Raw genomic sequence first — 17,909 nt, 5'->3', positions numbered from 1 at the left:
TCGTAAACTGAACCATCTCATGTCAAATTGTTTCATTGAAGCAATTTATTGCTTACTACCTAGTTATCAATGATAACTTATTAATCGCCACTGTCTAATTAGCACAATGCATCATTGGAGTTTTATTCCCTTTGTTTAGATACTCAGAGTATGTTTAGATACTCAAGTACTCAAAGTATGTGTGTGTGTCCGCATACAAGGATGTGTCTGGCTGTCTCCGTCTACCTGTGTAACTTCTGCGGTATGGATACATACGTATGTCCGTCCACACCTGCTACCCACTCTGAATTATCCACAAGCAGCTAACATGCCTTATAGCTCATTCTCGACTGAGTCTGTACTTTATCTTCGAGCTGTTCCCTGGGGGTGTGACTTTCACGCTGTGCATTGTCACCCCTGTGCAGCCAACGCCCGGGTGAACCAGTGTGGGTCTGCCTTCTCAAGGGCTCAGCGAGTCCGCCCAAGGCCAAGTCGGTGCGGGGGTGGGAAAGGCACAGCATTCTCAGGCTGCTGTTTGACTCAGGCCCAGGTGGTGCCGTCTGTTTTCATGGAGCAGGAAGAGTCTGGCCAGGTGTGAGACAGAAAAGGCCGGTGTTCTGCCAGGCCCCCGGAATCCGGCTGACGCAGTGGGCATGGAGCCCGCCCGAGACGCGGTGATTTTGTACAACATTCGGAGATGTGTTCAGTGACACAGGCCCTCGTCGCTCCTGTTCTGAACCTGAACTCCCCATGCTGTGTGGGTGCCACATGTCACCGTTCCCCACAGGCGAGGGGACCCGGAAGCATTGGCGTTTGCTTGGGGAGCCATGTCGGTGACTCATTTAGGTAAGGTGCCCAGAAATAAAGGGCAGCGACTCTCCCCACCTTGGGTATAAAACAGCTTTAAAACAGAGAAGCAAATTACATTATAACAATGACGGTGGTGGGGTTTACCCTGGTTAAAGAGGGTAATAAAGACACTCCGTCTTTCTGAAAGATAGACTCCCTTCTTAATGACAAAGCTGAACATAAATCGTCGGCAGGAATTTCTTCAAACTGCTTCAAATGAAACTGGGGGTCTGTGGGTGATGTCCTTTCTCTCAGTTCCCAGCTGACCATAGTTTGAAAAATCGAAATGCTCTCCAAGACTCTACAATGTCCCAGAAAAGGGGTCAGAAACATCCAAGCATTAAAATAATGAACTTGAAGGAATCCATGATGGCAAAAAGGAAATGGGGAAAAATGACTTTTGTACGAGAAATATCGCTGAGCACGAAACTAGAAAATGCAGGTTAAAGTTTTTTTTTTTTTTTCCTGGCTAAATAAATGTAAAATAATTACCTCTAATTATGGAACAACGCACATACCAGACTTTGTCAGTAGAGTTTCGAAAATAGACACTGTATATTCCCCAAACCCTTGCACACTCATCTGTGCACGCCTACACTTCCTCTCCCCAATCCTCTGCACGCTCACCTGTGCGCACTTACACTTCCTCTACTCCAAGCCCCTGCACACTCACCTGTGACGCCTACACTTCCTCTCCAACTGTAACAAGAGTCAGTTCTAACTTGACATGGACTTAAATTCTGTGCACTTAGGAAAACAGAACAGTGCGTTTTTTCAATCTGCACCACTTTTCCTGAGTGTTTTCTGCCTAAAACAAAATTACATGTAGACACACAAGCAACAAGAGTCCAAGAGATTCCATCATCCGCAGTACAAAGGTCAATGCTTCATGTCCGGGATTGGCCGAGAGAGTGTGGATTTAAAATGGGATTTCCTGCCATGCGGACATGGTGGAGCGAGGGCACCAGCATGTGATATTCGATACAAATCAACACGAAGTGTTTACCTTTCCTGTTATTTAGCTTCTTTTCTCAGAAGGACACCGGGGTCCTGTCGCGTGCACGTACCACGTGACGCTGTCCCCTCCGTTCCGCTCAGACGGTCGGGGCGCCTGAGCCCGGGGGTGGCACAGGCTGCTAAGGGCCTTACCTTGTTCTTGCTGCTTTCGCAGGACTGTAAGCTGGCGAGGATCTGGCTCTCCACGGCTTGGACCCACGCATCACGCTCTTCGTACGTGGTGGCTTCAAAGTGCCACGTCTGGCCCGTGAGGGACACGATGATAAACTCGAAGTTTTCTTCTTGTTCTGAAACACAGAGTGGGAGGGGTGGTGGAGAGTTCAGCTTTTGTGCGACCGTGATCCCTGTGCCAGGCCTCGGTCCGAAGAGGCCTTTGGGTTCAGGCCGCCCGGGTGGGGCTGGCGGCGTGTAGACTGCAGAGCCGCCTCTGCGGACCTGCCAGCACCCAGGACCTCGTCCTCCGGGCCTCCTGGCCCAGCTGGGTTCCGACCAAGGCCCAGGGCGTGGGAAAGGTGAAAAGCGGTGTGTGATGTCAGCGTCCCTACGCTGGGTACAGACGAAGCAATGCGGGAAACGACCTCGGGACTTACTGCCGACCGCTGATGCCTGCGGGGTGAAAATTAAGTTAACGCTGCTGACCTCAGGGCGCAGCTGTGACTTCTTTGTAGGCGTCTGTGTGTCGGCCGTAGACACCGCAGCAAAGCGGGGTGCTGGGTCCTGTTCTCTCCCGGCAGAGGGCCTGTCACACGGGAGCGGCTCTGACTCCTCGTCCTCTGACGGGGAGCGTGAGCGGGGCCCGGCCCTTTGGAGGGACTCGCAGCCGCCGTGGGGTGGCCGTCTGCACTGGGAGGAGCTGGACTTGCATCAAATCCTGCTGTTCCGCGTGCCACGCCCAGCTTCCTGGACAAGTGCTGGGCCCCTCCGAGGCCACTTTTGACACCCTCACCATGGGGGGCAAGGCCACCTGCTTCCCGGGGTTTCCGCTGGCTCGATGACGTGTCCTGACTCAGGCCGACATGGGGCCCAGGCCATGGGGACACCCCGTCCCACGTCGGCATCTGTCCTTTCTCATCTACCCCGTTCCTGCCACAGAAACAAAAGGGACGACGGGAGAGGCCTCATGGAAACATGACCGGTCACGAACGCCCGCCAGGAGGCCTCGGGCGGGACTTCTGGGGACCATCTCTTCTGATTCATTGTTTCCAATCCCCGGCCTGTGAATCCCCGGCATCACGCCACCTGCTGAGCACGTGACTAAACATGGTCACACCCCGCCGGCCGACCTGCTGACCACGGCTGCACTTAATTACTGTCTCAGGCACCCACACGGCCACTCGGCTCCTCTAGGCCGCCTCCGAGCCCCAGCGCCCCGCACAGCCAGAGGGGCCCTTCACTGCTGCTGGGCTCCCTGCTGACAAGCTGGCCCCGCCTTCTGCAGGCTCCGCCCTGTCTCCAGGCCCCGCCCCGTCTCCAGGCTCCGCCCCACCAGGATGCCCCTCACTGCAGGACAAGGACGCTCGCTCATCTCTGAAGCCACCACGGCCGCCAGCCATTGTCCCTCGTCCCCTCTAGTCTCGGAGAGAAGCAGCACCCACTCCTGAGGCTGAGACCTCTCCCTGGATCCCACTGACCCCAGAGTGGGTGGGGACAGGGCCCGGAGGGACGCTCGTGTCCTTCTTAACACACAGTTGGGTCTGGGGAGCCGCTTCCCTAAACCACCGCCCCGTGCCGCAGAGACGGGGCTAGGCCACTTTTGTGCAAAGCCTTTACGTGCTCCATTAATGATGGCCTCGCGCTCCATGTAAAATCAGCATCGTTGCTCTTCTGGGATTTCGCCTCCTGTGCGTTGGGCTTGAACCCGTGGACCTTGCTCTGAAGGGAACGGGAACATAGGGAGGGCGGGCACATCCTTTTGTGAAACCACTGGTGGGGGCTTCTGTCAGCGTGCCCAGCCCCGGGGGGGCGCGGACATCTCAGACCAGAGTCCACGCTTCCGCCAGCTTCGCAAAGGTCTCTGACCCTCCCTGGGCTTGTCAGAAGCTCCTGAGACGAAGGTGCACTGCGGCCGTGGGTGGGGCGGATGTGTCATGCCTGGCCCTGGCTGTCAGGCCCATCCCTGGACGGGGGCTAAGCTGGGCTTCACTTGGGCCGGACCCTGGAAATCTCAGGGAGGGGCTGGGCAGGGGTATTCCATGGTGGGAGGGAGGGGAGCAGGTGGAGAGCCAGGTGAGGCACAGGAGGCTCCGGAGGAAGTCTTGACCCCCGCAGGTATGTGAGTACCCGACCTCTGACTCTCTGGGGTCCCAGAGTTCTGGAGAGCTAGTGCTGAGTGCACAAAGTGAGGGGAGTCATGGGAGACTCTGCCCCAATCCACTGAGTTCCGAAGTCAACGACTGACCCCCGTGTCTCTGCAGAAGCAGAACACTCCACCTGCTGTGGAAGGGAAGGCAGGGGAGGCTGGGGGAGGGGTGTCGCAGGCCCCCCCCACCCCAGTAACGCCCTTGGATGCAGGGGGATCCGTTGGGATTTTCATTCGAAAAAACTGGCTGTGACTTTCAAACAGGTGTCCGCGTGGCTGACCTACAATCATACCCTGCAATGACTCGCTAAGACACTATGCCTGCAGATTTTAAGAGGTTCCGCTTCTTGATCCACCAGCTTTACGTCCTAATACCATGAATTACAGCATTTTCTATATTGATTCTATAAGGTAGTGTCCCCCAATTCACGTATTTTATGCACAACCACCCTGGTGAAGAGACAGGCAAAGCACGAGAGAGCTGTGCAAGTCTCCGCTGGGCCATCAGGAAAACCTGCTAATCAGGGGCGGAAAGTGGCGCCTGTTGACCAGACTTACTGGACAGGCTCTTGCTTCTTTTAATCTGTGACACTCAAATGCACCTTCCAAAGCTCCCTCTGACCAGGATTTACTGGATCTTTCATTGAACAATACTGTCATCATGAGCTTCCCAGTGACATTTCTGCACCACTGGCCTGCCATAAAGCTTTCCTGTTCAAATTTCGTGCCAGAATCCCGAGCGACATTCACTGGCTCGCACTGCAGGACGGCCCAGGCCCGCGGCTGTCAGCCCCTCCCGCAGGCGCCAGGGCTCCGGCACGCAGGAGGCACATCTCAGCGTCTCTGCGTGACGGGGACAGGTGCGCGAAACTCTCAGCTGACTAAATGCCAAGCAGCGGACACGTGGAGGTCCACGGCACGGAGCATCTGTTTTTGTCTCCCCCTAGTGCAGCTGTGGTCCTGGGTGGCGTCCGCTGAAATGTTCTCAGTGCTCACGCAAAGACCGAACTTCCAAATTAAAGTGCTGACGGGCAGGTCGGCTGTGCCCTGTTAATTATGTAAACGGCGTCTCCCGATGCACGCAACACCTGCCACGGGAACAGACATATTCGCGTGCTCGCAGGAACGTCAGAATTCATTTCTTGCAAACTTCCAGACGTGCCCGCCCCTCTTCACGGCGTGGGCGAAGGCGTGCTCCCGGTCCACTGCACGGTCCTCCCCGCTCCCCGGCTGCGGCCCAGGGTCCCTTTACTGCCCACGCTCGGACAGCCGCCTCCGCTACGTGTGCACGGCTCTCAAATCCGTCTCTCTGACCCCGGAATCTAGTCATTTTGGGATTTTAAATATGCATAGATATTCTTCTAATATTCGGCCCTCACGTCAAATGGACGTGCCTAAACTACATCTGCTACGACCTCTGACTGCTGCTCTTTGGGTCGCACTGTTTCAGTGAGTGGCCATGATGCCACCTCTAGTGACGGAACTTCGAAATCGCCCGCATTCCGCCCTCCTCCGCCGCCCACTGCCCTCCGATCGGCTGCTGTTTGCCAAGGTCCCCCGACGTGGGCCTCGCCCCCCATCTCCTCCACTTTCGGCCCTTGCCTGACCTCTCGCCAGCTCTGGCTCAGTCCCTCAGAGTGCACTGTGTAACAGGGGTGTGGTCACGCTCCCTGCACCAACGTGCGAGCGCTTCTCCACCAGCCCTGGCTTGGCTTCGGGGGCCACGTGGGCTGTGACTCAGCCTCTTCTTCCTACCAGATCGCCCTGCAATACGGCAGATGAGACACATGGCAGGGTCTTCTCTACAAAACAAACTTTTCGTCGCATTGATGGACTGCAGTAAAACCTCATCATCTCCAGGCCCCAAGCCCACCCTCTGTCTCCCGACCCAAATCAGAGCCACGCACTGAAAAACCACAACTGTGAGCAGTAACTGCTCAATGCCCGCCAAAGTGAACGTGGTCTTAAGGGACAACGCTTTGGTGGCACAGCAGACAAGGTCATAATAAAGTGCGGGAGAGAAACCTGAGTCCCGCGGGCCGCACTACTGAAAACACAGGGGCCACCGGCCCCGGTCTGCAGGGCCAGCTCGGTCCTCAGCATCCTCCTGCCAGGAAAGCAACCCACAGGCAGAGACTACCACATGCGAGCTCGAAACTGAAGTCGCCAAACGCACGGGAAACGGGACACCAGACTTAGATCCAAAGTACGATGAACACGGAATTTAAAGTGACTGTGTGAAATGTGCAAAGACATAAAATAAAGCAATCTCTTCGAGTAAAAGGGAGACCACGAAAATGGACGAGGCAGCTCAGAAAACACGGGAGATCCTCCGGGAACACGAATTATAACTGTTAAAAACACGAGGTCCTCCACGGCAGACGGGCAGGGTGACAAGCGTTGGGCTGGAGGACAGATCTGGAGATGGGCTAAACCACAGGACAGACGATGAGGACAGCGGACACGAGAGAGAGAGAGGGAGAGATGTGGAGACAAGTGACAGAGTGTGACACGCGTCACACTCTGTGCGTGACAGACAGCGGGAACGTCACCGGACCGCTGCACGACATGCCGTGCTGGCCACAGGAAGCGCAGGATTATGACAAGGAAAAGCACACCAAGGTTTATGGCCCTGTGGAGAGACGGAGGGGCCGCTTCAGAGCCACTCAGTTTCAGGTCCCAGGTAGGAACCGACTGCGCAGACGCACACAACTCCATTCACCTGAGACGGTTTTCTTTCCAGAGGGGGGCGCGCTGGGGGGTGACCGTAAACCTGGACAGGCACACGACTACAGAAATAACGAAGAGACGGATAAAATGCACAGCACCAACACTTCTGTGTCACAGCGTGGGGCCACGTGCGCTGTCTGTGTTTAAGGTGTGCGCCGCACACGAAGCCCCTTCAGTCACAGGACAGGCATGAATGTGGAGCCTCGTATTCAAGGCCATTCAGTCCCAGGAGGAGCTGACTACACAGTGAGACACCGACGCAGCCGTCTCTGGGGAAGTTTTTCATTTTAACTGAACGGCTCGGCCTCGATACAGAGATGACGCCTCTGGTCCCGTCCACGCAGCGTGCAGGGACGGCTGGCAGACACAGAGGTGATGGTACCTCTCCTGGGAGGGCCACGCCGAGGGGGCTCCTCGCTGAGCTGTGCGAGCGGACACCTGGGCCACCCGGAGGAGAGGGCTCCGGCTCCCCGTGGAGAAGATGGGGAGAGGGTGGAGGGAGCTGGCACCCCACGCTGCGTCAGCGCAGGGGCGACCCCACCGGGCTGCGTCTGGATTTCAGGCCCTGGCGAAGGTGTCGTCACACGGGGCCTGGTGGCAGGGCCACCTTGCTGCCTGAGGAGGGGGTTGAAAAGTCTGTGCCCGGGGTCTGGCTGCATCACTCTCCGCCACCCTCACCAAAGGGCCCCCAGCCATGCTCAGGGCGTCACGCTTCCCACAACACCATCTTCATGTGGCTTTTTTTTTTTTTTTTTTGAGAGACAAGGTAGTACGTTAGCACCTATGGATAGTCAGAATTTCAGAACTGAATTATATCGGCCCTATGACTTTTCTCTGCCTCCCAAGATGAACCATCCGCCTCCTAAGATGAACCATAAACAAGAACAAGGATTATGGGGCAGGTGCACATTTCGTCACGTCACGTGTGACTTCCGTGACGGAATGCTTCGTTTCTTTGTGATGAATCCACTGCGACGAAATAATAAATACAAAAAAACAAATATATATATATATATATATGTAGTACAATTAGGTTCCGACTGTGTCAGGGAAAACGCCAGCACTTTAAAGGCATCATCTCATTTAATTATTTTCCTTTCAAAGTGGCCAGCAGCGCTTTCTGTTTCTTAAAAACACGAACTATTTTTTTTTTTTTGAAAGGAGCTCTCCCAGGGCGTCAAGGGGCAGCTGGCGCGGTCCCCCCGACCCAGGGCCTGCGTTATTCCCTTCCCTGCTGACGTCAGAAGGGCGAGGTGGGGGCCCTTTTAGAAGCGGCTGTCCCAGGAACCCCTAACTCAGCTTGTCTTTGAACTGGTCTCGTCTGGAGACTCCTCGGGGACGGGACGCGATGCCATGGGTGTGACGGTCGTAAGCAGGGGACTTTCCAGCTGCCGTGTTCCCAGGTATATGGTTCCCTGACCAGTAATTGGTCAGCATGGGGAGGAGGGACGGCCCCATCTACACCAGCACAATCAGAGCCTGGGATGCTCTTGGCTGCTCTGCTCTGGGGGGGCACACGATCCCAGTTTCCTCCTCCAGGCTGTCGGGTCTGAGTCGGGGCCACAGAGCCCCTTCCCCTCCTGTCTGGGACCTGTCGAGCCATGTCCCACAGCTGCAGGTGCCTTTGTCCCTCCCCCGAGAGGACACCTTCTGCTACTGAGGCCGCCGCCTAAGCAAGGTGAGGACGCCGCGGACCAGCAGAGTGGAGCAGGGACGGGACGGGCCTGGGGCTGGCTTCGTTGCTGGGAGCAGTGACCCCGCTGTCGGCTCCAGCCACCTGTCCTACAGCTGGCTGCACAAACCAATCCGCCCTCCCCCCAAACTTTTTTTTTTTTGCCTAAGCCCCTTTAAACAGGCGTCTGTCACTTCCAAACCCGGTCTCGACTGACCCAGTAGAGAAGAGACCGTAGGGAAGGGGCGGGCTCCGGCCTGCGGCCTGGTCGTCTCGTCAGAGCGGCACCTGGTGCCTCTCTGGGCCGAGTCCTTGCCCACACCTGCACGCCACTGTAGTGACTGTGACGCTCAGTAAGTAAACATTCGATCCTCGGACCCAAATATTCTCCCTTCCTCTGCGGAGACAGAACATTAACCCGCTCAAAGAAGAATTTTTATCAGGTGACGCGGCCTCTTCGCATCACTAACAGATCAGGGGGATTCCCTCACATTACGAAGCGACCCAGCGACGACGTTTTAGTGATCAGCAACTAGCTAAAAAATGATAAAAGCAATAACTGGCAGCACGAGGCCACTCAGTCAGCGAGACAGACGCAGCGTTCCTCCTCCCTGTCACCCCCATTTAAAACGCGAAGGATGAAGGGGCGGTGACAACCGTTTCATTTCTGGTGGCTCCATTTCACCCACACAAAGCTGCTCTCAGGGACGATCTCAGGGGCCCGTATTTGATTCACTCCATCAGGGAGAACTCTGGTTGTAGAAACTCTGGACGACGTCCACGTTCACGGTGTGTTCCTCGGTTCCGGACACGCACAGGACCAGCGAAATTCCACCTGCCGGGCTCCCCATTGTGAAGCCTCGAAGCCCGGCCACACCCGACGCCTGGAAGAAAGCGTGTCGTTTCGCAGAGCGACGTTCTCGGGCTTTAGCTGTTCCATAAAGTTTTGTGATTGGGCTCGGAGGGATTTCCAGTTTTCCCGGTTTAACGGTGAGCTGTGGAAAGGTCCCCCGTAACAGTATTTTAGCACCGTGAACCTGTCGAAATCAACCTTCCCAATTATGTCCAAAGACATTGATAACGCCGGATATTACACTAATTGCGTCCAGTTTCTATGCAGACGAGGCCCCGTGGGGCTAATTTTGCCTCCTCAGGGGCAAGCAAGTCCGCCATCAGACTGACTTCACAAGGAATCCCTCCTCATTACACAAGTCCGGGCTGTCAAACTTTTTTTTTTTTTAAAGGTTAATGGGCCAATCAGTCATCAATTATTTTTGCAAAATCCTAGCAGACAAAGGGTTAAAGGGCTAAAAGCAGCTGCAACATTTGGAAGTCGTTTCCACCAGGAGACGTCTGGCACAGATGCATTTTGGGGGAGCGGGTGCACGGGGAGGAGACGGACACATGCATCCGCCTGCCTTTGGGGTGGGGGGCTGCAGTGATCGCCCGTGCTTTCGCAAAGGCCAGCGGGGTGCAGAGCTTCGCTCCAAATGGGTGCGTACGGCCTAGAACGTCTGCGAGAGGTGGGTGTGACATGCACGCCGCCGCCGCCGAGGACTGTGGTGGCTCCTCCGACTCAGAAGAACCCAGCGTGTCTGAGGGGGTCACGCACTCCGAGGCCTCCGCTGACCAGTTCGGGGGCCCGCGCCCACTGTCGCGGATCCCCGACAAACCCAGAGCCCGGACCCGAGGCCCGTTTCTCTCCACAGGCTAAGTGTCCCTCCCGACATATTTAAGGACGGACGTACTTAGATGAAAACGTGTCATCTAAACCATGCAGACACGCCACTGTTCAGAGGGAGGAGGGACCTGTCCGCTTGCAGAGGTGGCCGCTAGGGGCCCGGGACACGCAGAGCCCAGAGACTTCCAGGTGGGTCACCACTTAAAAACAACGTAACGATAACGCAGCACCCTGTCCCCTTCGGACCTCTGTTGTCATGGAATCTGGGCATTTGTTTTAGAAAACACGACGTGCCCTGATACTCGACAGCAACACAGACCTTTGGCCAGGCCGCTTTTCTCTCGTTAAGAAGCATTAGTGACGCGTTTCTCCCAGTTTCTGCCTGAGCCTTCCCGCCGCCTTCTTCTCCACGTCCCTTAGGTCATGGGCTCCCACTGCAGTGTCTTCCCTTCGGCAATGCCCTCTCCCGCCCGTCCTGCTCTGCCGTCTACCAACTGGCTCTGCGGGGGGCGTGGGCGGGGGGCGGCGTGCCACCCGTTCTGAGTCAGCTTTATCCGCAAGGGAGGCATCAGGCTGGAACCTGCGAACAAAGGTGTGTCCTTCCTCCCTTCCTCTGGCCAGGAAAGACTTTCGCGATGGTCCCACAGAGCCTGACCCAGCCACGAGTCCTTCCTAACCCAGCTCTGCAGGTGGCCACTGTCAATTCGCCAGTGGGAAGCTGAGCTGGACGTGTTTGCGAGGTCTGCCACGACCCTGCCTTACGAGCCCGAGCGAGGCCATGCCGTACGCAGCCCCAGGGTTTCACGCTCATTTTTGGGGGGCATACAATTTGTAAAATACTTGCATATTTCTGCTTTCAAAGCATGTGTTACATAGGCATGTGGTTTAGGTATTTCCATTAGGATGAAAACCACACACGTTTAATAAATTAAAAAGTCGGTTTTATTTTCGATTTTCCTCCCATTTGTAGGAAAAGACAGCTGTGAAGGAAATCCAAAAAATACGGTCCAGCTTTGCACAGAACCAACGCTTAAGGCAAAAAATAACAAAATCGCTCCTTCCTTCCACGCAAGCGGCTGTTCGTTTCAAATAAAAAAATCATTCTTTCCGGTCATTCTAAAGACATAACGTTCACGGGTCTCAGGTAAATGTTTTTGCGAGCTCCGAATTTGGAAAATATCATTGTTTAACCCAGTGTCCAACAGACGGGCTGAACTGTGTTTAACCGAGGACAAGAGCAGAATTAACGCTGTGACGAAGCGGGTCCCCGGAGGGAGGTCACCAAGTTAGGGATGTCTGCGGCGACCCGCTGTCACGGGGAGATTCTCGAACACACGGAGGAGGTCTGTATCTTCCGAACACCTTAGAGCTGGGGGCAGGAAGCCAGAAACGCTGCTGTTAGCTTCAGCTCCCAGAGCCGCAGCGGGCCGTGATGTCTTAAATGAAGGAGAGTGTCTAAAACGAAGCTCCTGAAAAAATCAAGTATCGGATCCAAAATGGAAAACGTTTCAGGATGCAGAGGATGGATGTGCACTGCTCACGGCCCAGGCGTCCCGCGAGAGCTCAAGGCCCGAGCTTTCGGTTTCGAGAGAGAAACCGCAGGCATCGGTTGTGATTTATCTGAGTCGCTGAGCAGCGCTCCATACCTGTTACTCATTCGGGCTCCGATGTGTCACTTTTCAGAGTCCCGCCCTCCCGATGGTGGATGGCATGGGCTCCGCCAGGCCGGCCGGCCCAGGGCTTCCTCCGCTGCTCGGGGTGCAGGGTGGGAACCCGGAGACAAGGCCATGCAGGTCCGTCACACCTGCCACGTTGGCCTTCACTTCCCCCAGGTGTCCTCTCCCGTACGCTGCTGGGCACTCGGATGGTTACGGGAGGCTGGGAAAACCAGCCATGTTGTTTCTCTCCCCAGAAAGTCAATTCTGGAGTTATTTCCCATGAGTTTCTCATATGGAAACTCATCTGCATGAGATCTTAAATCTGTGCCGGCCACGTCGACCCGTGCTGGCTTTGCCCGATGCCGCCCTGAACTGACACATGCGACAGGCCTGAGAAATGGTGCCTTGGCGTCTCTCCGCGGAGTGCGTCCTCGGAGTTATTTTCCTATCTGTTAAGTCTTTATAACGACTTAACGATGACCACTGTGGTCCCTGTCACGTGTGGGAAGGGCTTCGCAGGCTTTACTTGACGCCTTCGATGACACTCCGAGGTGGCTTTTATTGTCTTCGTTTTAGAAAAATGACCGTATGTGGGGGAGGCGAGGCCCGGCAACCGCCGGACACAGAGCTGGGACCGGGCCGAGCTGGGGTCGGTCCCAGCGTGTCTGAATCCTGACCCAAATTTCCACCTTGCTGATTCTTTGAGGATGACAGTTGGAACTGGAGAGGGAGGATTTAAAGTCTGGGGAAGAAGAAACTCGATTTTACCCGCCCCCTTATGTTTTTGGACATTTCTTCTCGAATCCCTGCTCCTCGGGATGTAACTGATGCTCAAATGTCTGAATTTTCTTTGAATGACAGGGACTTTGCGGCAGCTACTCATAGTGGCAGGTGGGGGGCCTGTGTCACGTACCTCTGGGTATGTTAACTCACCGACTCGTCCTCTCTGCCTCTGAAGTAGGCATCATCTTGCCAGCTCACAGATGAGGAAACTGAGGCACAGCGTGAGAGTCGATGGCCCGAAGCTCAAGCTAAGACGTGCGGACGTGAGAACTGGACCAGACCGCCGGCTCAGAGTCTGGGCCTGAAACCGCTGTCCACGAGGCCTGTCACAAACACACGGTTTTGCAAAGTGTCTGATCCAGTCCGTCTGGCTGCATGTGCGTGGCGTGATGCGGAGTGGGGAGGCAGCCCGCCCGCGTGGGAGGCTGCCGGCGCCTCTGGGGCGGGGGCTGCATTCAGGCACTGCAGGAGCAACGGGTCTTGCCCGCTCGGCGGAGCTACCCAGAGGCGGCAGGGGGTGGCACCGGCTCGGTCTGAGGCATGTGGCCGCGTCGCCATGCGTGTCCTCCGAAGGACCCGTGCTTCTCCATGGCAGGGCCTGCTTGGAACCGCAGAGGCCGGGGAGGCGCCCCAGACAGAGGCTTCACAGACCTGTCTCTGGGGCAAGTTCCAGACCCGCAGAAACGGGCCCCTGTGCGCAGGGCTGAATCGAGCCTGCGGGCTGACGCTGCACCTGGCCACGTGGACGCCCACGCCATCTAGAGTGCGAAGCGGCCTGTCCAGGTCCAACACTGTGGGTGACCGGATACCCCGAGAAACGCCCCTCGTCCTCCAGCACACCTTCCCTTTTCCCATTTCCGCTTCAGAAGCGCACGGGCGATGCTTTCTTCCGTAAGAGCACAGACGGCTTAACCACCCAGAGCCTATCTGCTCACCCGACTCTCAGCGGAGGCCCGTCGGCCTGTCGCAGGTGTGCGGGGCAGGCGAGGCCTGAGGACGGGCCCGTGGGCTCCGCGTGACCCCACGGCTGCTGGGGGCGGTGCCCGCACAGAACCCCACGGGAGGGACCCCTTCCCCACGGTGCCCGCCCTTCTGCTGGTTCTTCCGGTTCTTTCTCAGAAAGGTGTTCACCAAAGCGCCGAGCCCCCTCGCCTAGCCCAGCACCTGCCGTTGAGATGGCTTCTCCCTGGGCTGGGGGCAGCCACGCGTCGGGGAACCCCAACACAAACAGGCCTTCCGCCCCACTTCACAGGCTCCCGAGATGAGATAATTAAAGTTGTACCCCTGTAGCAGGAATTGAGATATCACCAGCCTTGAGGAAGAACTGAGTAAGAGAGATTTAGAAATCAGTGCAATATACTACATACGAGTTAGGTCTCCACCTTGGTATCAGAGATAATTAGCCCGAATGGACAGAAGGCAGCAAAAAAGAAGATGCTTTTGTTTGTCTTCTACTCCCGCACGTGTGTTTTCCTAAACAGTCCTGTTTCGTTTGTTCTCACCCACGCCTGCCATCCCCGCAGTGGGGACCCGGGAGGGGGTCCTGGAGTTGAGATGGCCGGGCACATGTCCTGTTGCCCGAACGTGCTCGCTGTTGGTCCTGCAGAAAATCACTTGTCTAAACCCCAATTTCCCACCGTGACACAACACCGAGCGGGCAGGGTGCCAAGGAGCCTAGGTGACACTGTAGTCCAGGAATGGGACGGGAGGGCCGCACGAGAAAAGGGGCTTTGCAGCAAGACCACGGGGCTCCAATCGCGGTCCGCCCACCTCGCACCCATCTGAGCGCCCAGGTGAGTCCCACAGGGTCTGAGCTGGACTCTCCAGATCTGGAAAGGGGGACGCGGGCCCCCAGCTGCACCGCAGGCCAGAGACGAGCGGGCGGGCTGCTGGGACAGGGCCCGGCTGCCGGCCGGGGCCCTCTCCTCGCTCCTTAAACTCACGTTCTAACCCCCTCGGCAGAAACTCTGGCGTCGACTGTGTTTTGCTGTCTCATGGGTACCTCTGAGCAAAGCGGGCCAGCGAACCACTGTAAGGACGACTCCGCTTGGGGACGGGCACATTTGGTGTGACATTCGAGGCCTCAGGTCCAACAGAAGTCAGAACGCTCGGGATGCGAATTTTCATAAAGCATCGTTTTATAGACAGAATACGTGGTGACGTCATACATCAAAGGACCGGCAATCGGAAAGGCACTTTGGTCATTTATTCTAGGTAATTATGTGCATTCAGTAACACACCATTAAAAGCCGTATGAAATGAAATTGTGCACGTACACGGATTAATCTTGAAAGAAACCCAACGTAAATGAAGAATGATCCTGTCGCTTAACTGAAGATTCATAAATGCAACTGAACACTGAACAGAAACGAGAGGAAACGTGAGGAGGAACCGGCTTTGCCGTCATTTACGCCAATGTCTCCAGGGCTGCGTGTGGCAGCCGTTGGCCACGGACATGGACACGCGTGTGCCGTGTCACCTGGTATTTACAGATTTCCGACAGCGGCATGCATCGCCTCCCCACCCAGGATGCGGAGCGGAAGAGACACTAGGGGTTACCTGATCGGTCAAGGCTGAGAAGTTCCCGCTTCTGCAAAGTCACACCTGTTGTGAGCTTCGGCCCACCAGTGTCTCCAGGAGGGCCCCGTCAGCGAGTCTCAGGGGGAACCATCTGCCTTACTGCCCCCCGCCTTTGCACACAACCTCATGCAAAACCGGACGTCATACGTCCTTCTTGGAAGGCCGTAAGCCAGTAGACAAATTTGTTGTGACAAATGCACACACAAAAGAAACACATATTTGATAAGGTCACAGTGAGGAGAAATGACACGTAGCTCAAGTCGAGAAACTAACGTTGAGAAACAGCAAGTGAGTATCTTAATACCCTTCGAAACACAACAAAAGTGATTCTGCATGCGACCGTTTCTGAAATTCTGTTATTTTTCTCTCTTGACCGAATGCTCTGAAAGGAGATACCATGGGGTCGAGCCCCACGGGCACCTTAACAGACAACAATTTCCCCTTGAGGGCCGAAAAAAAATGATTAAAAAAAATAAGTCTTTAACAAGGCACCATAAAAATGTAGTTTTGTTTTCCAGATTCATTTTTTATTTTTTTCCTGGCCGAGAGCAGGGCTTTCAGCGGCGAGACAGGAGTAATTGTGAAAGGAAGAGAAAAAAAGCGGACGGTGATATAAATCAGCAAAGGTTAATGATCGGGATGGGGAGAGAGGGACTTGTTTACAGAATTACCGTGCAATTTAAAATTTACAAGAGATTTAATGCCACTGCTTGGCAAGAGCTAAAATCAACAGCCCAGAAAACAGTGACATTAAGAAAAATATTACAGTTATAATCATCCCCAAATAAGTCAATTAGTCTTAGGGCACGAGCTCGCGATTACTTGACCCATTTGGCTTGCACTTAAGTGAAAAAAAATGTCCCCCTATTATACCGAGATCGCTGGGTTGTGACCTATTTTGCATCGCACGTATCGTTTGCCGGCCCCCTTTACAAGGGCTTGGGCTGATGGTGGCGGTTTTCCTTTGCCCGGCATCAAAATAATTCTGACCCTTGACATTTGTAATCATAAAAAAAAAAAAAAAAAAAAGGCAATTGCAATTTATAATTATGTTGTTCAGATGAAGGTGGGGGGGAAAAAAATCCAATCTGCCATTATACAAAAGCAACGACGGCTGTCTCCAGTGACGGAAGCAGCGCGAGTCGATTTGTGAACTCTGGCACGGGGCGACCTTTAGAAACACAACAATATACTGAATTCACGAGCGACAGCAGCCCATGCAAATGACCCCGGCCTGGCCGCCTCTGGATTAGAGCTGCAGAGAGCATTAAAAAGAATGTTGCCACAAAACAAATTAAGACTGCTCCTTAAATGTCACGGCACGCTATTGCATTTGGCTACAGATCATTACACCTGATGCTAACACTTTTAAAAACTGTAATAACTTGGGAAATATTACACTGGGTGCCCACATGTATAGAGGAGGGGGGGGGAAAGAGGAGAAAATAGGTTTCTGAAGTAATTTAAACATCGCTACCCTACGACTGAAGGGAAAGGTCAAAATTTAAGTAAGCTGAAAGGAACATGAATGGTAAAATAAAACACACAAACAGAAAGATGGAGGGACCACGGCCATGCGTCGGAGACACCGCGAGGGCGCGCGCGGCGCTGCAGGGGCGGGGCGGACGCAGGGGGCGTTACCTTCGGTGTTGGTGCTGCTGCTGCTGTATAAATTTCGCAGGCTACCAACACGGTTTAGTTTCCACGCTTTGCGTTTGGCTGCATCCCGACAGCAGAAAAGGGGGGCGGGGGGAAAGAGAGAAAACAAAAAAAGGAGAAAACGAATGAAAAGCGGAGAAAAGAAACGTCAGAGTAGCACGTGACGTCACTCCATGTTCCCCGAGGGGCGGTGGGCGCAGGTGGGCCTCCCCGCGGGGCGCACGGGGGCACTCGGGGGCGGGGCGCGGAGGCTGCCGGCCGGCGTTAGGCTTGCGCAAGAGCGAACAGGTGCCCAGGGGAGGAAGCCCATGCAGCCCTGTCCCCGCGCGGCTGCTCCAGACTGCAAAGCTGGCCTTTTCCTTGGGGGCTGGTGGCGTCTTCTGAAGGTGCTAGGATGCCAGCGGCCATGAGCCCTTTGATTTGGCAAAATGCTGGCAGGCTGTCGAGAGACCCTGGCCTTTCGCCGTCCCGTGTGCGCTGCAGGAGGGAGGCGCTAACACCCAGAGCCGAGAGAAAAGTGAAGACCGCCCTCCCTGCTGACCCCGCAACACGTAACCTCCCCCAGCAAAGCTGCCACCATCTGGCTGTGCTCCGAGGGTAGAGGCACTTCCCTAGCCGGCTGTTGGGGGCTCTGGACAGAGCGCCGAGGACCCCAGAGAGCACACGCCTCCCACGGTGCTCAGTGCACTGGACAAAGTGCCCGGGGGACAAAGACAAACACCACGTTCCCCACAGAGGGAGGAAACCTGGGTTCGAAGTCAAGGGCAGAACCCATTGAGCTTGGCGGAGCATGCCCACCCGCACGCTGTGTGCAGTCACTGGCTGGGGGACATTCTCACCTCATCAGCCCCCGCCCCTGGGGAATGCGACACCTGTGCCGAAGTGGCTCAGTGGAGCAAGTCTCCAGGCAAATGTAGCTAAGACCAGCCATAGACCCAAGGGCTGCAGGGCGAGGCCCGCCACACGTCACCATCACGCACGTCCGCGTGGTCAGTGACGGTC

At 55.4% G+C, this 17,909-nt stretch overlaps 1 protein-coding gene across 1 annotated transcript in view; it reads right to left on the bottom strand.

The window, feature by feature from the left end:
* Nucleotides 1-17,909, bottom strand: part of AGAP1 (ArfGAP with GTPase domain, ankyrin repeat and PH domain 1) — a 432,072-nt gene that overhangs the window by 16,703 nt on the left and 397,460 nt on the right. Inside the window, exons 14-15 of the mRNA XM_025045420.1 lie at nt 16,890-16,967; nt 1,978-2,132 (exon numbers count right to left, since the gene is read on the bottom strand). Coding sequence (XP_024901188.1) covers nt 1,978-2,132; nt 16,890-16,967 — 233 coding nt within the window. The remainder of the gene's footprint in view (nt 1-1,977; nt 2,133-16,889; nt 16,968-17,909) is intronic.

Source organism: Pteropus alecto, unplaced genomic scaffold (assembly GCF_000325575.1).
Source record: "Pteropus alecto unplaced genomic scaffold, ASM32557v1 scaffold143, whole genome shotgun sequence".
Classification (NCBI taxonomy): Eukaryota; Metazoa; Chordata; class Mammalia; order Chiroptera; family Pteropodidae; genus Pteropus; species Pteropus alecto.
This window is presented reverse-complemented; position numbering and strand designations above follow the sequence as displayed.